The sequence below is a fragment of the Rhinolophus sinicus genome, linkage group LG10 (assembly GCF_036562045.2).
Source record: "Rhinolophus sinicus isolate RSC01 linkage group LG10, ASM3656204v1, whole genome shotgun sequence".
Lineage (NCBI taxonomy): Eukaryota > Metazoa > Chordata > Mammalia > Chiroptera > Rhinolophidae > Rhinolophus > Rhinolophus sinicus.
Genome location: NC_133759.1, coordinates 41,878,236 through 41,902,973, shown reverse-complemented (window position 1 = coordinate 41,902,973; position 24,738 = coordinate 41,878,236). Strand labels below are relative to the sequence as shown.

Sequence of the window (24,738 nt, the reverse complement as noted above, 5' to 3'; positions counted from 1 at the left end):
TGTTTTTCAACAACACTCCTTCCTCCAGAATTATTGTGATTTCTTCAGTGATAAAGTAAGCAAAATACATTTTCATTACACGACATTAACATGTTCTAAGAAGATAAAGAGCAAAAATCATTTTGTAATCTTCTTAAACAAATATATTAGACCATTTCTTTTCCAAATAATCTGTAATTTATTATAGAAAACTTCCTAGACATATTAAATAAAAAGGAGGGAACATGTTACACCTCAAATAGGAAACATGTCATCAAATCAAACAACAGTACTTCCTAAGTACCCAATACCATGAAGAAGAGATGCAGCATCTTTTCAGTTTGCCTGTGAAATCTGTCATTTGGCACTTAGAAAACACAAGTAGAAATAATGGTAATGTTACTGAAATGAGTAACTATCACATGGGGAACAAGTGACACCAGAAGGAACTGACCACACACTGGTAACTTTTCCTCCTTAGGTCCAGGGCGTCTGGTCCACTGGGGTGCTGCTGTCTCTATTTTCCTAAAACTTTGCATGATGACGTCAATTATGAGTTGCACATAAAATCTAGCGATTCTATTATTTATACTTTATAGTGTCATCACAGACCTATATTTGTAACCACCCAAGGAGTTATGAAATCATTTTCTGAATGCTTTACCATTCTAATAATTATTTATAATGCTTTAATAGTCTAATAACATTATTAATAACTAAAGCTGAGTGGTTACTATAAGCCAGGCACTATACTAAGCCCAACAATCATCCTATGAAGAATGAACTATGATTACTTCCACTGAAAGATAAAGAAGCTGGGATTTGAAACCATTATTTCTGACAAAACGCACACCCTCTCAAACATAAAATTCACCACAACAGTATTTGTATTCTCTCTATCACCAGGATTGGAACAATGGACTTACCAATAATAAAAGTAACAGCTGCATCAACTATCGCCCTGCGCCAAACTCCTTGCAAATTTTAACTCTTAATTCTCACAAAAGTTCTACACGCGAACTATTATTATTGCCATTTTTACAAAGGAGGATGTTGGGCCCAAATAAATTGATTGTCTAGAGCTGGTAAGTGGCAGAATTACAAATTAAAACTAAGGCATGTGTGATCCCAGAACATAATATCTCAGGGCTGCCTCCCCCTTCCTTACAATAAAATTTAAAACACACATGTGTGCGCGTGCGCACACACACACACATCTCTTATTTGGGTTTGGGGAAGAGGGGATGTGTGAGAAGAAGAAATTCCTAGTAACAAAAATATAAACTCCAAATAGCTGAGCGCCCAGGATCTAAATTATGAGCCAACCCGTTTGCGAGAGCTCATTGTTTTTGCAGGGCCTTGTTGCTGGATTCCTGATTGTAGCAAATTCCAGGGCTCCAGACTGCAGGCTCAGCCTCTGACTAACACTATAGTGATTTATTGGAGGATAAATACCTCTGTCAGTGTGTCTTATGACTGCACACAACAGTCCAAGCGGGCTGGAATGCGTGGAATGCTGAGGACTGCTGGCGCTGAGGCAGCAGAGCGCTGCTGGCGTTATCAGCCACCTCTAACTGCGCAAGGTTTCCTCGGCCAATGAGGAAACAGGAACTCTCCACGCCTCATGTTCCTGCCAGAAACAGCAGCATCCTCAGAAATCAGAACCGGGGAAGCCGAGCATCTTGAATAATTCCACAACATTAATCCATGCGTGGGAAGGCAGGAAAGGAGGGGCCTTTTTACCTGGATACACAGAGAGACTCCTTCCAATAACGAGAGCTACCTCCCCGCCTCTGCCAAGACCCCAGACTCTGATCAGACTGGCTGGTTACACAGTTGCCAGAGCAGACTCTCCGAGCAGCTGGCTGGGTGTCTCCAAGTCCTGAAAACATGTGAAGAAGCATTCCGATCCCTTTGCGAGGCATGGCCGTGTTAGAAGAGAGTGCAAAGGGGAAGCCAGAATATAGTGAACAAGCTGTTTTCCAAATACAAACGTGGTCATGTTGCACTGATTCAGAGTTTTCATTTCAACCCCTTCATTTCACAAATAAGGAAACTGAGGCCCAGAAGTGCAGCAACTCATGTCACGATTATGTTACAGAGTGTTGGCGGCAGGTGGAGGACTAGCACCCAGAGGTCCTGGCCCCAAGTCTGGTTCTCTAACCACTGCAACAGGCTCACACATCCAATGTGATGAGCAGCACGTTATCGTAAACACAAAAATCCATCGTTCCCACTTTGGGAAGGTCTCCAGTTTACATTGTGAACACACAAGGTGAGAACTAATACTTCTTCATGTGTATGTACAATTCCAGACTCCTAAGCAAAACATTTTACAGAAGTCTGCTCAGGTGATAACCTTTTCTTCCATGTCCCAGGCACATAAAGACATTCACCGAAGACTGGCTTTCCTAACAACCATCAGTGGTACCGGTAAGGGCAGGTAACATCTTTAGACCACTACCCTGAGACGCGCTATGGGAAACTTAATGTCCAAGGGGAAAACGCACGCACGGTCACACGAGTGAGCTGGAAGGAAACAAGATGTCTCTCTGCGCGTTATTAAGCTCAGTTTAATACCTGCTCCTGGCAGATGAGCACGAGTCATCCTTTCACTTCATCGCTGACACAAAGTTGCTAGAGAAACATGGCCCTGGCATTGAGCCCACAACCCAAAATCAGAACACCCACATTTCAGACTGAGGGAACTTACAGATGGGGGTTGAAGATGCGACTTATCTTGGAAGCATGGTCATTTTCACAGTCCAGGTCATCGTCCCCTTGCTCCACACTGAACTTCCTCTTGCTGGGGCTGATGGGTGGGGGGCCTGTGCGGTGACTGGTGAGGGCAGACGCCACAGGGATGGTCTGCATCCTGGGTTCTCCCCGGAGAGCAGCTTCACCTACGCAAGAGAAATGATGTAGTCACCGAGCAGGAATAATGTCCCCACCTCAGCCCGTGGCTCCCCCCGCCCTCCCGGCCCCTTGCAAAATACTCCCAGTGGAAAGTTTTTGGCAACGTGACACGCTGGCTGCCATTCTCAGAACGCGGTCTGAGCGTAAGGTTAGCTGCCAAGCATGAGACATTTTACACGAACGTGGTTTTTTTAGCACAATAACTCTTTGTCCCCCCAGCTTTATTGAGATATAACTGACATATAACATTATGTAAGGTTAAAGTACACAGTGTGTTGATCTGATACACTTCTATGTTGCAAAACGTTTACCACCACAGAGTTAGCTAACACCTCCCTCACCTCACACAATTACTATGTTCTTCAACAACTCTTTAGGGGAGAGTTTAAAATGAAAAGTTGCAATAAAGTAACAGAAGGAAAAACTACTGACCATAAGCCATCTCAAAACTTAACTTAAAACATGAAATGTCTTTTGGATTTATGGGTATTCGACTCCATACCGGTAAGAGAATAATCTAACACGTAGGGTTCATTAGAACAACTATGCCAAACTCACTTTTCTTGCTTGTTACATTTTTGTTATATTTTTGTTTTTTTTCCCCAAAGAATGAGGAAAATTTATGGGCTAATAATTCATATATTTGCCCCAAAAGTTAAAAGAAATAAAAATGCATTGTTGATTGGGAAATAAATCTTATTCTTAGAGTACAGTAAAAATGGCATGTTCAAAATATTATGATTATTATCAGCACAAAGTCTCTGCACATAATTTATCATGAGCTTAATACACAGGTGCAGTTTTCTAAAGATTTTTCAAAGTCATTCCCTTTCCAAAAAGGCTTTGTATTAGGTGATAACTTTGCTCCTCATTATGAATTAAAGTAAGTATAATCCTCTACATGCTTTAATAAAGGTTGTATACCACCTAAATTTATAAACAGTAATAATTACTTTGAGAGAAAACTTTAAGTTTTCTAAGTCCTATGGGGGGTAGGGGGACCTAAATTTTTTCACAAAGAATAACCCTTTTGTTGTGCTATTCATATTATTGGTCTCTAAGGCCCGACCAATTTTGTTTCCACTTGGTCACAATTTGAGAGTAATATTAGAATAAAGTCAACTTCATCTGAGGCCTTGTGGTACCTAAGAAAGGAAATCTTTGTTTGCCACCACTAATTTTCATATCATCGCAGATGTGTGGACAGTTTTAACAGTCCTTTGCTTCATACACGTATGACAAATATGATTTTGTGAGGGAAAGGAGTGAGGAAAAAAACCTTCTGAATGTTTACCAGGAAAAATAAAAATTTTGCCAATTTAGTCACCAAGATATAAACTAGCAAATATACAGTGACCCATAATACACCTCCAGTAAGGATTTCTTTTAGGGATTTTTGGCCCCACTGCAAACTGGAACTTTCCATTTTAAATGAAATACCTAATAAATAGGCCCTATGCTGGCCTGCTCCACTCAGAAATTCAGTGGGATTTTGGTTGACCTCTATTTCCAATTTAGTAATTTTGGGTTTAAACAAGCAAGCAAGCAAACAAGCAGTGCTGATATTTATACCCTGATAAATTTGAAAAGATTCTTTCCAGATATGCCCCCCTTTCTTATACTTGCCTCCTCCACAGGGAGAAGGACTTGCCAGTGTGAAGCGTCAGTAGCCCAGCTAACTTTTGGAGGAGCCCTGATGATACTCCCAGGAGCTCAGCTATTGCAAATCAAACCTCATCCACACAGCAGAGCCACCACGCCTGCGGCCCAGTGTTTCCCCACGTCCTTGGCAGGACGAGCAGGATGGGAGTACCCAGGCTCGGTGCGGACCCCTGGGCTTTGGGAGCCATTTCATTAGATGCCAGATGTGTGACAACAGCAGTTGCCATGCAAAGCCACCATCACAGCAACAACTTCACATCACTCCAAAAAAGGAAGTCACTCAACACAACACACACTTTTACGGGAAAAGCAAAACTCTTGGGGTAAGAACAACAGCCCCGCTCTACTCCACAATTTCCATCTAGTGTAAGTTCTTGTGCTTGTTTGCGTTTCAAGTTCGTCCAACTGATACAGTTTACCTTTAAGACCAAATCACTGGTGTCTGACACAAAAAGAAGAAAGTCCACAGGAATCCACCGAAAACACTGGAGATTTCTAACATGGGAGGGGGAGGGAGGCAGAGCGTGGGGCGGTAACAGACCCAGAAGGGAGCTATACAGGTGGTCCTTCTCTCAGTAAGGGCTAGGACCTAACTACCAGATCCCCTAGAGATGATGGGACGTGCATGTTGTTGCCGCCGACAGGGGTCTTGGACACGCGGATTCCCTCACACATACTTTGGGTTTTGCTGCCTTCGTTCAGTATTACACAAATAACAACTTCTTAGTAAATGTTGGTTGGTTGCTTGATCGATTACAGGACTGCAGATCACAGAATTGGATCGCTAATTCTAAAGGCTGAAGGAATGAGAAATCTGTGCCCCAAACATGGAGAGACCTACTCAGCATCACACAGTTAACAGGTTAACTGTAAGAACCCATCCACCCTGACAATCAGACGAACACCTCCTCCTAAACACTGTGCAAGCCCCACATACAGCTTAGACCAAAGAAACTATGGGTAGGAGGAAAAGCATCCAGTTAGAAGGGCGGACACGAGTCTGGTCTATCACATACCTTCATTCATCTTTGGGCTTCCACCCTTGAAGACCCTGGCAGGGCTTGTAGAGCAGGATTTGTTGTTATTATTGTGTATGTAGCAAAGGAAGGTTAAAATTGTTTTAGTAAAATTGAGGAGAACATTGGTCTGGAAGTCAAGATACCTGCAGGACACGCTCCCTTTCCTTTGGACCTGGTAAATACGGGCACACACTTCCCCTCTTTCCAGCCTCCACACAAGGAGGGGATGGACTAGCCAATATCTAACATGCCTTCAGCCCTTAGAATTAGTGATCTAAGTCTACGAGCCATAATCCTGTAATTGATCAAGTAACCAACCAACCAACGTTGACTAAGAAATTATTACTTGTGTTATATTGAGCTAAGTCAGCAAAATCCAAAATATGTATCTCAGATGTTATTTTTTTTAAAAGAAAAAAAAGGTGAGTCCATGGTAAAATAAGTTTGAGAATCATGAGATTAAACAATTTCACAGGAGTTTCTTAACTAGCGGCCTTCTTGTCTTCTATTGTACATGTCAGTATCCAAGACAGGAACACAGCACTGCTGCTTTCCATCACCAGCCGCCCCCAAATCATCACACGCACCTCTATACACTCTGTTTCCAAGGCACTGCTCTGAGCACACTGACCCACCCTAACCCCAAACGTCCAGGGGTTCACCAGTCACTGATAAAATACTATCAAGGCTGCTTCTGCATTCAAAACCAACATGTGGTCCCAACTACCCTTCTGGTCTTTGTTCCTAGCATTCTTCTTTTTAAGCTCTGAAAAGTTCAGCCCTAAAAGTTAAACTAGACTAGTCGTCATTCCACAGAGAACACACAGTCTGACGTCAGGCTCTTTACTCAGGTTCTTCCCCCCCAATCGTCTTGTATTTAAATACTACGCATCCTGCAAAGGCCACTGAAAATGCCGCCTCCTTCAGGTTGTCTTCCGTGATTCCTCAAACCGAGAGTCATCTCGTCTTTTTCTGAACACCCCCAGAAATATATCACTATGGTACTTCCCTTCCTGTTTTGTGATTTGCTCCTTGAAGCAGGGGACATTTTATTCGTTTTATATACACAAGAGCGCAGAGCACAACACCTTCCACACACAGATGGTCAGTAAATACTGACTGAATGAAGGAAGGAAGCAGGGCAATTGGGTGCCCCGTTACAGAGTTTTAGGATATGTTCAAGATCAAAGATGCCATTGGATAAGGAATTTTAAAAAGATCTATTTAAGAACATATTTACATAATGACTCTTACAACTCAACAATAAAATGACAACCCAGTCTGAAAACAGAAAGGCTCTAAATAGACATGTCTCCAAAGATGACATGCAAATGGCCAATAAGCACATGGAAAGATGTCCAACATCATCAGCCGTCAGGGAAACAAAACTCAAAACCACAGTGAGTTACAACTTCACACCCACTAGAAGGACTATAATCAAAAGACAGATAATGACAAATGTTGATGAGAACGTGGAGTAGTTGGCGCCTTTGTGCATTGCTGGTACGAGTGTAAAATGGTGCAGCTCCTTTGGAAAATGGGCTGGCAGTTCCTCAAAGGTTAAACAGAGAGTTACCATAGGACCCCGACTTCCACTCCTCGCTATATACCCGAGAAATGAAAACATATTTTTACACAAAGTCTTATACATGAATGTTCATAGCAGCATTACTCATAACAGCCAAAAACCCCAAGTCCATCAACTGATGAATGGATACCCAAAAAAATGTGATATATCCACACAATGGAATATTATTCAGCCATAAAAAGGAATTCTGAAGTACTGATTCATGCTACGACATGAATGAACCTAGAAAACAGTACGCTGAGTGAAAGAAGCCAGACACAAAAGTCCGTATATTTCCGATTCCGTGTAGATGAAATATCTAGAACAGGCAAATCCCAAAAGACATAAAGTCGATTAGTGATTGCTGGGAGAAGGAGGAATGGCAAGTGGCTGGTAATGATTATAGGGTGTCTTTGGGGGATGATGAAAATGTTGTAAATGAATAGTGGTGAAGGATGCACAACTCTGAATACACTAAAAACCACTGAATTGCATACTTCAACTGGGTGAATTGTCTGGTGTGTGAATTACACGTCAATAAAGCTATTACCCACCCCCACATAAGACTGTATTTATAAGTAGACGAAGACCCCAGTGTGATTAGATCCTTTTCTCTCAGGTTTTTCACACTTAACTGTTAAATAAGGACAAGCATCCATTAATTTTCCCTGAAATAAAAAGAAACCTTTTGTTATTATAGCTCTATCTCTATACAGTGTTACAGTCAGATAAGCTGCAGCTCAGCCTCTAATCAGACTGCGTGTGAGTGCCTCTTACATGCTGAAGGCTGTGCGAAGTACTGTCAGAAAAACAAATGATGACATTTATACAGACCCTGATCACAAGCAGGGGAGAAAAAAAAAAAACACACCAAAAGGAACTTATCTTGAGGGCATAAAAGACTTTTTTTCTTTTGTGCTAGTTTGTATTCTAAATTTCACAAGGGTTTGGTAATTGAAAAACAAAAAAGATTATCTTTCTTTTCCAAGAATAAACAGGAGAAGGGAGATTTGAGCTGTCTGAGTAACCCAATATTTTAAGTTTCTCAAGTTGGCTTAACTACAATTGTCAATTTCACTTAAAAAAAATTAGTTATAACAAAAGAAGTTTAATTTTTAAATGTTTGGCCTTTATATCTAGGTATACGTTACTGAAGAAAAAAATGCCTGATACAAAAATTACTTAACTGCTGTTTTCAGTCATGATGGTAGTTCTAATACATAGACCAAAAATATTCCTTAACTATTTCTCCCAAGTGAAGATGAGCAAAGATTATGGCCCAAGATTTCGCAAGAATCAATACATACTAATTTCAATGAAAAAAATTAGCCGAGAGAAACAAACCAAAAAAAAAAAAAAAATCACTTAGCTTTATGGTGTGCTATATAATGATTCTGGTGAAATACTAGAATTCTTTTTAAAGGATAGAAAGGAGGGACGAGACCCAGGAATATGTAGCCTAGTTTCAGAATCCCGTTATTACCATATTTTAACAATTCTAACACTCCTGATTTCCTACATTTTAATATAGCGAAGACCGAATTTTGTCTTATTTTAATAGGCAGGGTTGTTTCTTTCTTAGTGGGACGTGAAACAATGGTTCATCTTAGACTGGATGCAACATGGAATCTAACTCGAGGGTCTTCAAAACAGCACTTAGCTTGTCAGCCTATTTCATTTGCAAAATTGAGTGGTTCCATTAGATCCTCTGGAAGGCCCAACTTCGGCTCTCTAAAAGTCTACATTCTACATAATGCATATCTTCCAAAGTTAAGTCTTACGGTCATTGCTGATTGAGAAATATTAAACTTCTATAGGACACGCTTTACATGTAGGAGAAAACACTGATTCCACTAAGTCTTGTTAACTAATAATGTGCCACCCCACTGAAGATGTAATTAAAAATCAAGTACACTTCTCATGGTCAGTTCCAGCTTCATTCATTTATTCAAATCCTACAAGAGAGTTGCAGTCAGTCAACTGAAACCAGAGATGAAAATAAGCTGGTCCTCGAAATGCAGATCCGACTTTCATACAAGTGAGTGATCGAGGCCAAGACCTTCAACATGGAGACGAGGCAAGTGATTTGGTTTCAGGGAGATTAAGGGATTCAAGGGAGACGCAGAAGCAGCACTGGAACCTGGGTCTCTCACGTCCCCATCACAGTACCCGGGCACCAACTCCGTGGGCCCACCGCCAGCCAGGGATCTGTGACTGCATGTTAGACGGCGGCATGACTCCAGAGAAAGTAATCAAAATAATGGCATTTACTGTCGTTTAATGAAGGTTTGTCAAACAGCTCAAAGCTGAAATGCCAATGCCTTTGTGTTCATGGAAAAGGGGAAGGTACAACTATACTCAAGTATCATGCTGAAACTTTTAAGGATAAGTTTTTCACAAAAATGTCTATGCCTGCCCAACAGAGAGTTTGCTGCCACAATTTAAATCTTTGCTGTTTCCAAGACTTTATGTTCTACTCCCCTCCCCACCCTTATCATGTCTGAACCTAAATCAAAAAACGAAAAAAAAAAAAACCACAGCTGGTCGCCCCAGCCAGCCACTTGGCTACAGGGACGTCTCCTGTCTGACCACAGCCCAGGGCGAGCAGGATGACGTCACCTACTGGCAAGAGAGCACCCTGATAAAACCACCGCACTCTAACATTTCATGACCCATCTCACATCTCACAAACTCATGACCATGCAGGGCAGAAGCCCCGGCAGCCAGGGCTTATTCGTTTTCTTTCAAATAATACTTCTTTGTCTCACAGACTAGCAGCTGGGGAGAAAACAGTGAAGTCAACCTCTTTCAAATAGTTCAACTCGTGGCTATCCCTATCCTGGTTAACTTTTTTCTTTCTTTATTTCTTTTTTTCTTTTTTTTTTTTTTTTACAAGGAGAGCTGTTAGGCAACACGATGAAACCCGGGCGAGCCAGCAGAGATAAAAGATGTGACGTAGTGTCTGCCAGCAGTACAAGGACAGCGTACGAGTTTACAACTCTCTACAACTCGGGGACAGAGCCCTCTTTCCCATCACCCCTCAATATGCAACACAAGTGCCTTTCCCACTGTCCCTCGCAGGCAGCCCCAGGTTAACAGCTCTAAACTTGCAGAGCCCAATCTTACATCTGGAGGCCAAATCTCAGCTAAAGGTCACTCTTGTCCAGTCAGCCAGGTAGAGGAGGCTATGCCCAGTTCGACCCCTAACTGAGCTTGGCTTAAGCGGATCAGATCTAGTGTTTTCTTCAGCTCCAACAACTGTTGACAAGAAAAATCCTGCAACCTTGTATTGCTAAGTGCTAATAACACAATTAAGGATAACAACAACACAATAAAACGTGTGGAGTTGAAACATGCCATTTAAGTTAGAATTTCAATTCCAAATAATCCCATAAGCATTACACTTTGTCAGAGCGTTCCTGTATTTTATATTAGAATATTTTATTTTAAAAGCATTTTTAAATTGTAAACTATTATTCTGGTTTTTCCTTACTACAGTCCTGTGAGAGAAGAGGGGAAGAATAAATCCCCTTTGGCAGCTAAGGAAATTAGTGTTTCAAGAATTAGTGAATTGCTCAAGGTCACAAAGCTGATTAATAGAAGAACTGGAAGGAGAAAAGTGGCATTTAGATTTCCCAATTTTCATATCCTTTCTGGCTAAGCAGGATGCTTTAGAGATTAAGGAAAGAAGTGAGGGGGGAGTTGAAGGGAAGAAAGGAAGAAGAGATGGATATTGGAAGGGAGATGGGGAGAGAGGAAGTGTTATGAACTGAACTGAACTGTGCCCCCCCCGCCCCAACCAAAATTCATACATTGCAGTCCTAACCACAGTACCTCAGAATGTGACTATATTTGGAGGCAGGGTCTCTAAAGTGATGATTAAGATTAAATGGGGTCGTTAGGATGGGCCCTAATCCAATATGACTGGTGTCCTTAAAGAAGTCCACTTTAGGATTAGGACACAGAGAAGACAGACCATGTGAACATGAAGACAGGCGTCTACAAGCCAAGGAGAGTAGCCTCAGGAAAAACCAACCCTGCGGACACCTCTATCACAGAGGTCCAGCCTCCTGAGAATAAATGTCCGTTGTGTAAGCCGCCCAGCCTGTTACACCATTTTGTGATGACAGCCCTTGCTGACTAACATAAGGAAGGGAGGAGAAAAGAGGGAAAGGAGGAGGTGAGAAGAGGACTAAAACCTAGTCCGACTCAAAGGTTAGCGTTCTTTACCTTGAGACTAAACAGCTTCCAATGCGTGGTCTTCCTGACTAACCTAACACAGTGGGAATGATCGAAATGGAAGCAATCGCATGCACGAGGGCCACTTCCAGCTTAGAACCCACCATGGAGAGGAGACCCACGGGTTGGCACTAAAAGAAAGTGGACTTCTTGGCTCAGTACCAGGAAAAGTGCGGAGACTCATGCTGTGCCTTAGGGTGAAGGAACACAATGGAGAGACCAGAGTTTGCTCTGAAAAGCATGGCCGAAGGGGAGGGTCCTCAGAGACCACATGGGGTTCTCACCCAGATTTCGATTCAGCGTGTCTAGGTGGCGCCTGCTCCCAGATATGCCCAAGGGTGGATGATGTCACCAGTCCCCAATGGTTTTAAATATCTGTAACTCTACAGGGACCAGAAGGAAAAGGGTAGAAAATAATCCCAAAGAAATGGCAAGAGGTCTACAATTCTCAATATCCATTCTAAATATACACTAAAATGTTTTAAAAGGTTGGATAGAAAGGTTCAACTGGATATTGAAAAGTACTAAAAACATTCTAAACTAAAATAAAAATTGTTATAGTCACATCCATTCATTACTATTCATTTAATTAGTATGTTCTGCATTACTTAAAATAATTTTGTGTACCGGGTTTTAAATAGTCCCTAAAATCTCATTTACCCTATTGAACTCACTTTATAACTTAACTGTATCCTCAGAGGTTATGTAATACTAACCTGGCTGAAATTATCACAAAGTAAGAGGACTCAAATTAATGTCTTATTTATATATCATCTTGGCTTACAGAAAAACTCAGGTACCTAACAGTGACATACTCAGGCTGCAGATGAGCAGATCTGTGTCAGGATGGATGGGTTTTGGCTTTGTAAATCATAACTGGGAATCAAAAAGATCAAACACCTGTCAGTGTCCTTGGTTTCCTGAGCCAGATCTAATAATCACACTGACTTCTGTTCTCGGTCCTGCAACCCCCGACTGTGGCGGTGACGCGGGCTGCAGAGAGTTCCAAGTAAGCCAGGGACGCTGAGTCTCGAGTACAAGGCCTGCTTTTATCGTACTGGTGAAGGTGGAAGGGCTGTCCACCCGCATATTAGCATCAGTCCAGGGTAGCTCATGTCCTCACATGTCCCCGTCTGAGGCCCCAGCACTGACACATGACCTGTGAACCCCAAGAAGAAAATGGCAGTACAGGAACCTTTAATGCCAAGTGCACAGAACCCTCCTTAATGGAAAAGACTCTTTAAGCCTGCCAGAAATCCTTCACTATGTTTACTTGCAAATCTACTTTTGTAACATGTTACTGTTAATGAGAAGGAGGAGAATTATGGAAGCAAAGTGTTTGCAAATGGAACTGGAATCAGGCACTTTGCTAGGGGCTCAATTTCCTCTCTGGGTAGAGCTTATTATTATAAATGTTTAGAAGGAATCGCTGAAGGAGGCTTGTTCTAACCTTTCCAGCCGTGGAGCCACCTCCCGTGGGACTTCAGTTGCCATGAAGTGGGGAAATTAAGCTGGGTGGAAATGGTATCACCTCTTCAAAATGTGAGTAAAAAATACCCAAAGAAATTCTCTTTTAGCCCTTTGCCGTGCGACAGGTTAGACACCTAAGGCAACATGCTAGTTTCTGCATGTTCAAAACATTCTTTAATTAAAGGGAATTCTAGAAGGTATGACTGGGCCAGTGGCCCTGGGCAGGATGAATCTTAGGATCAGTCACTGACCACTGGAGGGGGGAAAAGAAGAGACGATTTTGGGAGAGGGAAGAGCAATTGGACATTAACCTTTTCTTCCCCTGATCGCCCACAACCCTCTGAACCTCTAGGGCAGATTTATCACGGGCGGCCTCCTCAAAGTGCTTTCCCGCGTCCCACTCCTCTGTCACAACTGGCGAGTGCTCAGTGCTGTCCTGTGAGACAGGGGCCATCATTTCTGCATCGCTGACCACACCCCAGGGGTGGGAAGTGGGCTTTGCAATCACAAAAACGTATGATCTTGCCAAAGTCTCTTCTTCTCTCCAGAGCCTTTATTTTTTCATCTACCTTGAGGGATTTCTGTGAGAATCAATGAAAATATATAAAAAAGTGCCAGAACAGGCCATTTAAAAAAAAAATTATACTATGTGTTGAATTCCATCAGTTGATAACGAGTCCCATTTAGAGGATGAAATGAGAGGGGCAAAGGGAACTTCTCCAAATGTTGCTCCCACCATTCAGGCGAGTTCCTCTCCTCTAATAAACTTCCCACATATACAGTTTCCACCAACTGATCTAGGAGGTCAGGAGATGTAGTGCCAAGGAGCATGGGTCAGAGAGCATTCCAAATCTGCTCAGGCAGGAGCCAGCAAGGTGACCTTGGGGCTGCTACCTGACTTCCGGTGACTGTTGCCACAGGTGTGAAAATTCACACAGAGGCCCTGAACTAGTTCGAGGATTAAAAAAGAAACTTGGCACAGGGACCCACGCTTGGTAAACCAGTGCCCCCTTATCCCCACGCACACACTCTCAACTCATTTGCTTGCTTCCATTTACCTTTCTCCTCACTAGAATGAGTTCAGAAATCCTCCTGGCCCATCCATAGTCATCTCGTATTTCAAAACCCAACCCACGGGCATCCTGCTGTGGCGTTTGGTACCTTCTCGCTGGGCTGAGCTGCATGGCAGAGTTCCAGTGACCATCTAACACCACCTCCAACCTAAAAACTATAGATGCCTGAGCAATCCTAACATCTTTGCTATGGTCTCTCAAAAGATAAATAGGCAATTTTGTTCTCTGCAAAACATTCTAGTCCAGACCCTGAGGAACAACATGAGGTTCCCAGGAACCAATTCAAACTTCTCACACAAACTGGCGTCTGGACTGAAGACCCACCTATTTCGAATATGAAATTGCATCATCAGCTCCAGACCCGACGGAGGAGTTGGCAGGTGGCTGGGATGTGACATATATCCTAAGTCAAATATCTCAGAAAGTCATTCTGCTCTCCCACCAAGATGCATTCATTAACTTACTATATTACTTATCGATGCTACACATGCTGGTTTCAGAAGCTCCAGAGTGAATTTCCCAAGCATTAAAATAGGACACAAACTTCAAAGACTCCACAACACTGAGAGAGTGAAAGCAGCATTAAGAACTCAGGCATGCACATAATTCAAGTGCTTAATACCATGAAGACTGGGAAAACGAGAAAGTTACAGTAAGATTTTGCAAACTTTGTCACTAAAAGAGCTAAGTACCTAATCATTTTATTTTTTCCAACGTTTTATTTCAAAAAAAATTTTCAGCTACTGAAAAGCTGAATGAACAATGAACATCCCATCCCCTTCCCCTTGATTCATTCTGTCAGCTTATCTACACACACATACTTTTTGGCTGTAACCACTATAATTTTTTTAAAGTAGCCTGTAGACATCATATTTCACCCCTAACTACGTCAACAAGTGTCTTCCAAGAGCGAGACATAGCCTCAATACCATTACCACACCCACGAAAAAGTTGACATATTGTCACTAGTATCCAACCCATATTCAAATATCCCCAATTGAACTATTTCTTTTGGGTGGGGGGGTGGGGCTGAACCCAGGATCCAATCAAGAATCACACACGGCTCGATGTAGTTGTCCTGTCTCTTTAATTTTCTTTTATCTAAAGGAAACTTTTCTATCTTTTTTCCTTTCCTGACATGGACTTTAGATAATCCAGGCCAATTAGCTGTCCCACACTTTTTTGGTGGTGTGATCACATTCTTGTTATTAGATGTGCTGACTTCTGGCAAGAACACTGCAGAGGGACAATGCACATCTCAAAGCATCGCGTCCGGACAAACCTGGTGAAGCCACTTGGTTACTTGGTTAAGGCAGTGCCCACAGGTTTCTCTGGTATAAAAAAGTAACCTTTTCCCTTTCATAGCAGTAATTTAGGGGTATGCGTCTTGTCATTATCACTCAATCTCTTGCTCATTTATTAAACATCTTTTATTTGCTGTGCAAGAGACTAGAGCTAAACTGGATAAAATATGGCGCCCCTGATGACAAATCAGCACAGGTCTGATTTGGGACATGGTTTTATGTGAAAGACAGTAAGAGAAAAACGTAAGAAAACATCCAGTATGACCAGGGCCTGGCTTATATACTCTTCCTAGAATATGGCATGTGCTCAATAAATATTTGCTGAATAAGTTGACCTGTATGGTTCAGGCAAATAAAAACTATTAACATTAACTGATCGTTCTTTCAATTCCTCCTTCTCCTTTGGGCAGACAGTCTTCCAGCATGGTCCCCCAGCCTCCCATCATGATAGAGTAAAGTCCCTGGATTGGATTTGCTGGAGTAAATCTAAGCCTTCTCAACCCAGTAGTCCAGATTTCCACAGCCGATCCCTTCAGCTTTACTCCTCTCTTTCCAGTCTTCACACGCCTCCCAGACTCCACAGCTCCTGTTCTCCATTCGTGCTCGGAATACTCTCCCAGCTCCCCTCCCCGCACTGAAAACATCCCCTCATGGTCAGGCCTGGGCTAGCGTGCAAGTCCTACCTTCTTCATCAAATTCTTCCTTGGCAAGTCACCGCTCCTTGGTCTTCATTATCTTAAAATATTTATAAACCTATTGTCTGCCTCACGCACTGTGGCTCTTAACCATGTCACCCAGCTATAAGCACTACTTACAAACATTTTGATAGGCTGGTAAACCACCAGGCCACTTCAGGGACCTGGGCTCCAGGGGCAGACCCTAGTCTGTTTCCCTTTGCTCTGAAAGCTGCTACCCAAGCTCTCTTCTTGAGACAGTCCTCATCTCAAAAGGATAGTTAAGCTGAACTTGTAACTCTGCCAAATTATCCTAGAAACTGACACACAGAGTTTTTATTTTAAAGGCTAGGCGCTAATTGTTGAATACAACCCCATCTAAAGAAGGTCTGAGATTTAGGACTAGCCAAAGAAATAAGGGGATGTGGCTCACTCAAAAGCATTTTAGTGGCTGGTATGTTTGCAGGACAATGCCAGGAACTAAGGGAAACAAAAAGATGTTTGATCTGGTCTTTGCTTCAAGGAATTTTAGTTCTAGTAGGAGTGACAGGTAATTCACGGATTTCAACTATAAGGAAGAAGTGATAAATACCAAAATAAAAGAGAGGCTCTTTAAACGGGTGAACTGTTTGGTATGTGAATCACATCTCAATAAAGCTGTTAAACAACTGACAACAAAATCACTGAGGATCACGAAGAGCTTTAGCTTATACAGGTCATATCCATCAATGACTGTCATGTTAGGAATAAAAATATGGAGTGTTCAAATATTAATTTGAAGATAGAAATAAACTCATTACATTTTAAAAAGGGAAGTTATGGGCATTTTGTATGAGGAAGACAGATTCTACCTGTAAGAGTCAGGAGTGGCATCTGAAAAGTAGGCAGGATTTGGACACTTGGAAATGGAGGGTATGGGCATTCCACGCGGGGACGAACAACTGTATGAATAAACGGAGACAGCAAGAATGACGTGTGTGGGAGATCAATCTAACTGGAACAAAGGGCTCACTTCTTCGAGTAGAAGAGTTAGGCTAAGTAGATAGACGGGTCAGATAATAAAGGGTGTTAAGCTCAGACAGACTGTTTAGACCTGCTGTGGCAGGCAACTGATTGAAGCCATTGTAACTGTTGACACAACTAAAGCAAAGCTTCAGAGCTAGATGGGCAAAGGACACTATGCTGGATGACTTCTTGGAGGGACACACCTGAGCAGGAGACAGGGCAGTGATGCATGTATGTGTGTGGCCGGGGGCGGGGGGCGGGGGGGGTGTTCAAGAATGTTCAAATCTCTGAGGGTGGAGAAGAGGCAAGTCCAAGAGACATTTTAAAAGATCAGATCAGAGAACTGGAGACGTATTTTAGCTGGTAGAGTCTCCTGGCCTTTTCAAAACAGGCTATCCTCATCTTCCTAGTAATTCTCTCAATACTCACGCTGATCTTTCCTTCTTTATAAGTGGAGAAACTATACAAATTGAAAAAAAAAGCCAGACAGTTACTCTTTGTTTCTAGCTTATCAATATGAAGAGGGAAGATAAGAGTTAGCAGTGTAGCTCCATATTTTAAGTTCTACAAGTTGCTCCAACAAAGTCTAATTAACCTTCTCCATCCACATTTTCATTAGTCAGTTGACATTTTTAGTACTCTAATAAGATTATTTTTATTGTTGGAGAAAAAATTCAGTATATCAAAACTCATTTTCTGTAAACAATATCGATACCCATTGTTTGGTGGCATGGGTTATGTGTGCTAAGAGCTTCCAATTATCTACGATAAATTAACATTCATTTCCTGGATAACACCTGAATTGGGAAGAATAATAATACATACTTATAGAAAAAAAATTCTGAACAATGATTTAAAACACACTCAAATGAAATCTGATGTTAAAATAAACCAATTCTAAAAAATTACAACCTGACATCCTTCATTAAATTGGTGCTAAGCTAATATACAGTTACGTTGGGGTTTTTTTTCACAGTATCCAGTATATTTTGGAGTCCTTTTATAGACACATTTTATTCAATAATTGTAATTTACATAAGCTATTATTAAAAGAAGTTTGCAATCCCCAAACAAAAACTAAGAGACTATTGGAACCTAAGTCTAAAAATACATTGACTAGCTTGAAGGGTATTAAAACATTTATCGGAGATTCACTGGAGAGGCAAACAGCTAATTTCATACTTGGATAAGAGTACTTAGTATCAAAATATATTTTTATTTCATATTTAGAAAAATGGCATAGTAATGGTATGCCGCATAACCAAAGAAAATGTAAATCTGCGAGTTGCTTTTTTAAGAAGCTATTGCAGATTTTCCCCCAGATTTTAACATTAATTGGAATCTTAAGATCTTCATGCAAGAATTCTATCCAAGCAATAACTTTTTGTATCCTTACCAAGTCCCAAGAAAAGAGACTGTTAAATAATAAACTAAAAAGTCATAAAATTTAACCTGAAAAGGAATATTCCACTGGTGCGAAGAATTTAGTTTCCAAAACACAAAACATCCCTGTGACGCTGATAAGTTTTATAGGCCAGTGTGAAGGGGAGTTCCCCAAATTAAACAATTTAAAATATTGGGGGAGGGGTATGTTGCTTCCATTTTATTTCTACTTCTCCCCACCCTGTCTACTCCCACCTTTCTTTGTTTTAAATTTACATTTATCCAGCGAGCAAATTTTATCAATGAGCGGCAAGGAAGGGCTGACTCCCTCTGGTGTATTTACTTAAGATATGAAGGTCAAACAACCATTGTGCTCATAAAAAGTTGTGGCCATTTTGGGACCTACTTCAGGTTTCTCCTTACCTCCAAGTGACTCATTATTAAGCAAAAGAGGAGGAAAATTGAGCTGATCAAAGGCTGTGCTGTCATTAAGTGAAAATGATGGAAGATGAAAGGCTTGCCCTCCACTTCAAAGGTACAGCTGAGCTCGGGTGAGCCACCAGCCAGTTCCTGGCTCAGAGGTACAGGACACAGTGTGATGGACTAGACAGCATTCCTGGAGCCGGTTATGTGTCTGTCTGCTCATCACACAGATCAGAAACGCAAAGACGAACACAAATTCCAATGTTTTCCTCCTAGAGGTAAAGGAACAGGCAACCCCAAAATATAAAGTGAATTACATCATTTCCACACTTGCCAAAATGAAAATGGAAAAAAAATGTAATGAGGTTCGAGAACTGCTGAAGAAGTAGGCATCACTGACACAGAATACAATTATATTGAAAGTTTTTCCACATGCCCTCAGGTGTGTAATGAGATAAGTCTTCCTTCTGAAAGTTGGGATGTGGCAATACGTCTCACTTCCCCAGCAGTTAGTGTGCTGAGGCAGAGGGGGTCCCAGATTCGCTTGAGGCTTTAGGGAGAGTAGAGCTGAGAACCAGGATGGGGCGGGGGAGGAAGAGCAGGAAAACCAAGTCCTTTAGGATTCCATGACAGTCCCCTCATCCCACCCTGCCATTCCCTGTACCCCACCCTCCCACCAATAAACAGTACAAACAGAAGCTCCTTTACGCAGTAAATATTTTACATTGTAAGTTACCCTCAAATAGACTCCCTGGAATGACTATAAAAAGGGGTAAATAAATGTGGACTTCCCACCTGACCCCGTCAATACATGGAACAACCTTACCTATACAGTTTGGGCCACACTGGAGGCTTTTCAGGGAATTTACAGGGTCCCCCCCCCTCCGTAACTTACTGTTGGTAATGGAAGTGCAGAGGAAGCATAAAGGTGGGGGAAACCTCTCTGCCTGAAATTACTCATCAGGATGATGGGGAACACCGGAACCATTAACTGGGTACTGCGTGACGTTGCAAAAGCTCTATACCCATGAATTCACGTCATCCTTGTAATTACCTATGAAGTCTCATCTTAGGAGGAAAAGGAGGCCAAAAGTGGCTTAGCACTTTTTGCTCCAAGTCACACACCATTCAGAGAGGTGTGATAGAGCAGAACATGCCCCACCTGGTTCTTGAAGGATGAGCAGGAGTTTGCCAGTAAACAAAGTCCTACAGGCCGAAGTCCACCACGAGCCCTCCCTCTACCCACTTCCAATCAGACTGCCACCACTACAGGTCTCCTGAATGACAATTCTGGCCAGTCTCTTCTACTGGGCCATGCTAAAGAAAGAGTTTGGACTTCCTTTTGCAGGCTAGGGGGAGCCAATGATGACATTCAAGTTGAAAAGCAAAATACTCACATATATGAGGTCTGACAATTAAGTTTGTGAACTTGTTGCAATGCTGTTGCTAATGTTTTTTGATATCAGAGGGATTATTCATTATGGATTTGTACCAACTGGACAGACAGTTAACCAAGTTTACTATTTGGAAGTGCTGAAAAGGCTGCGTGAAAAAGTTAGACGACCTGAACTTTTCACCAACAATTCATGGCTCTTGCATCATGACACTGCACCAGCTCACAGGGCACTGTCTGTGAGGGAGTTTTCAGCCAGTAAACAAATAACTGTACTGGAACACCCTCCCTACTCAGCTGATCTGGCCCCCAATGACTTCTTTCTTTACCCAGAGATAAAGGAAATATTGAAAGGAAGACATTTTGATGACATTCAGGACATCAAGGGTAATATGATGACAGCTCTGATGGCCATTCCAGAAAAAAGAGTTCCAAAACTGCTTTGAAGGGTGGACTAGGTGCTGGCGTCGGTGCACAGCTTCCCAAAGGGAGTACTTCGAAGGTGCCCGTAGTGATATTCAGCAATGAGGTATGTAGCACTTTTTCTAGGACAAGTTCGCGAACTTAATTGTCCAACCTTGTATACTTGGCCATCTTTGCCCTTTGCTGATTGCCTTCACCTACAATTCCAATCCCCTCCTCTCCTCACCCCCAGGTTCTAAACACCCCCCGACCCCCACGCACACATACAATTTATTCTCTGTAAATATTATCTTAATTTACAACAAGCATGATGCCAACCTGTTTCTTATAAGATACCTAATACTGCCTATAAAGAAAACACAATACTAGGCTGTCAGCTTCTTGAGAAGAGCTGTATTATGTTCAGCAGTGAATGCTCCCCAGCACTGGACACAAAGCCAGCACTCATATTTTCAATGAACGCCCTACAGGTGCCATCAGTAACATTCATAATTGAGCTAATAATACTTTGCAAAATATTTTCACATAAGCAAATGGACACACATACAACTTTGCAAAGCATCAAATGAATGAACAGTAACAATATTCCGCACTTCAAATCTCCAAATTTTACAATAGCTCTATTGAGATCCATAAAGAAATACAATGCCACACTATTAATAGAGTGCAGAATCTACATATGTTTCACCAACCTATTTTCTTTAAAACCACGTTGATAGTGATTGTTAAAACTGTTCCCACGCTAGAATGCTCCTAAATTGTTTTAGCCTTGACACAAGGTCAATGGGAATTAGACTAATGAAGAAATAAAGCAAAACTGAAACATTTTAATTTGGGGTCTACTATATTAACTTCTAGCAAATTAAATGGATGAGTGGTTTGCAACCACTGACATTTATTTCACTATTAGTTCTCCAAGCTCCTTATTTTCTCTCTCTCTGTGCCAGTAACCTTTAGGGTCCAGCTCTTTGTCAGTCTCACTTCAACCATGCTTTCTAGGGATTACAGATCCGTAATTCCAGAGCACATTATGGCACAAGCCCAGTCAAATCAGAGAGACAGATGTGAGCTCATGTAATCGAGAGGTTTCCATCTGTTGCACTGAAAACTGAGTCCTGAAAGACTTGTGCATTTTCAGGGCTGTTCCGGTTTGGAAAGACCCATTTACTTAAGCACTCGATATTTCAACAAATATCTTAAACGGCTAACATTTCAACCTTTCTTGCCAAAGATTCATTGACAAGTCTCACATTAGACCCATTATGGATCGCAAAGGTGACTAAAACCAGAGGTGACAATCCCAGATGGAGAAAGTGACATCAACTTATACATATCCAAATCCTGGCTTCCACACATAATCAAGTTACATCACTAAGACGGCAGATCATGTACTGGGATAATGTCAAGGCACGATGAACTCGCTGGAAGGAATAAAAGAAAGGATCTATGAAGCAGAAGCAGTAAAGGATCTTAGTACAGTTAAAAACAGGTGTTGTATACTAAAAAGAAGTTATATTCTTTACCTCAGGATTTTCTGTAAGTTGTTGATGCTGAATATTTCTATGACTATTCAGGAACTGACTTCACGTGATATATTCCTGAAAACTCTGGAATAAATTAACTAAGAGACCCTCACAGGTGCCTCAGTTTCCCCACACAGAAAATGGGCACACCATCTGCTGCCCTATATGCCTTATAACGCGTACACGGACACAGACTTTGGGTTGAGTCTGATCATGATGTACCGAGTTCCTAGGTAAAGCAAAAGTGGTTCTCAGTTTATTTTCATCAATCTGTGCAAATCCTCCTTGTTTGTTTCTCATTTGGCTGCTCCTATTCACCACTTAATATAGTGCTTTTCAAAGTGTGGTCCCCAGACCACCTAGATCAGAATCATCACCTAAGATGCTTATTTAAAATGCATATTTGAAAAAAAATAAATTAAAAAATGCATATTCGAAAGCCTGACCCCGGTGCTCATGAAAAAGTTGTGCAGAGACCCTAACCATCTGTAATTTTAGCAGGCTCCCCAGAAGGTTCCATGCCTACTAGCACATATCTTCTCTTGCGCCTCTTCCATTTTCAAAGCCGATCAGTGCTATCATCAACCAATATGATGCCCAATCAATCAAACATCTCCAACTGCCTAAGGGACAGTTTTGGCCGTAATGCAGTGTGAAGGAGAACTAATGACTGTAACTACCTCAATGCTCAAGCCAGGAACTGCCTGAAGAACCAAGAGAGCAAGACTTAAGCAGTCCTGGGGACCTCCCGCCAGCAGAAACATGTAAAACAGCTCAAGGTCACCTTTAGGAGAGCTCACCTCTGTTTTCAAACAGTGACATATTTCTCTAAGTTTTTTAAATGTTCAACTCCTTAGCAGTCAGAACCTTAGTTAAGCAGCCCTCACAGGTGCCTCAGTTTCCCCATAGAGAAAATGGGTATACTATCTGCTGATGCCTGTTTCCTCTAATGTGTCCACTGCCATTGACTCCCGATGTGCCTTCTGTGAAGCCAAACAACTCATCCTCCAAAAGCTTTGAATTGAGCCCACAAGATAATCAGTAAAAGCCTTGCAGACGGAGTCCAGGACCACCAATTTCTAAATTTCTCGGTCTAGAAAAACGAGAGCAGCAGGGAAGGGAGCAAAAAGAAACTTCTACTTTCTCTGCAGAAACCAGTCTCAGGGTGCTGAGCAGGAAACTGCCAGAATTCTCCCAGCTAGCTCCTCCAAACTAAAACGAGGCCAGCCACAAAGCCACGGTGATGGCTGAGATGTCACACAGGTAAACTGAGCATGGAGTTATGCTGTGTCAGAGGAGGGGAAGTTCAAAATGTCCTTTGGTGAATCCACCTCTTAAAACATCTCATTTCATTCTGCGAATATTTACCCCAAAAAAATAAAATAAAATAATTAAGAAATAAAATTATTTAGAATCACATGCAAACTCCTGAAAGTTTCTTTCTCCAAAAATTCAAAAGTGCCACAAACTTTCTTTTGTACCAGATTGTTTTTCAAATGCTACTGCATGACAGAAGGGCTGGCTCATGAGAGCAAGTTGTTACCGTTTGTGTCAGCTCATTTATCTATGGAAGTACATTTCTTTTAACTCCTTTAAGAACCGCTTACATTTGGAAGTCTGTCTTACCTGACCCCATGACAACTGAGGACAAAACCACAGAGCACTGAGTTTAGAACCTATTATGATTTATGTTGAATGACATTTGGTTCTGAAATCTGAAAGCACAGGTTTGAAAATGTCAAGGATTATATATATATGTCTGTCTATCTAGCTATGTAGATATAAACGAGATGTGATCAAACAATATGGTGAATGTTTAAATAAAAAAAATATTACAGTAAAAGACACATTGCCATAATCCCTCTCAAAATCCTCCCCCTCACTTCAAACACACTTACCCGATCGTTCTTGCCACTTTCTGAAGCAGCTCTGGAAGTCCTCTTTTGTGAATGTCTTTAGTTGTGCTGTCATGGCTGCCTCGATGTCCTGAATCATTCTGACTTTGGGGAAGAACCAGAAGTCACATGGTCCCAAATTCAGTAAATAAGGTGGATGAGGACACACCGTAATGTTTTATTTGACAGAAATTGCCATATATCAGAAGCAATGTGTGACACAGAGCGTTGTCATGATGGAGGATGATTTATGGCACACTTTAAAACACACCTTCTCTCCACTGTAGCTCACACCCGACCGTAGCAAACAAGTTGAAACTTGTCACACACTGTTCCTAAGGTTCATTGTGCCACTGCAACACCCTTTCCGTTGGCTGGCACTCGGCAGCAGCATTCACTGTATTTTGAGATCACAATGGAAAGGCTCCATGTCACACATCGCTTCTGCTACGGCAATTTCTGTCAAACTAAAACAACAGCATGTTCTCATTCACCTTATTCACCAGATCTGGCACGGTGCGACATCTGGCTCTTCCCCAAAGTTGAAATGACCATGAAAGGTAAATATTTTTGAATCCATTCAGGACATCGAGGCAGCCACGACAGCGCAACTAAGAAAGACACGCACGAAAGAGGACTTCCAGAACTGCTTCAGAAAGTGGCGAGAACGATGGGTGTATTCGAAGTGAGAGGGAGTATTTTGAGGGGGATTAATGGCAAAGTGCCTTTTACTGTAATAATTTTTTTTTAATTTAAACATTCACTGTATTTTTATCACATCTTGTCATGT

The 24,738-nt window shown here is 41.7% G+C and overlaps 1 protein-coding gene across 5 annotated transcripts in view; it reads right to left on the bottom strand.

Moving 5' to 3' along the window:
- Positions 1-24,738, bottom strand: part of VGLL4 (vestigial like family member 4) — a 143,894-nt gene that overhangs the window by 37,300 nt on the left and 81,856 nt on the right. For all 5 annotated transcript variants that reach the window (XM_019732657.2, XM_019732658.2, XM_074312984.1 and 2 more), the window contains one exon: positions 2,693-2,882. In XM_019732657.2, coding sequence (XP_019588216.2) covers positions 2,693-2,882 — 190 coding nt within the window. The remainder of the gene's footprint in view (positions 1-2,692; positions 2,883-24,738) is intronic.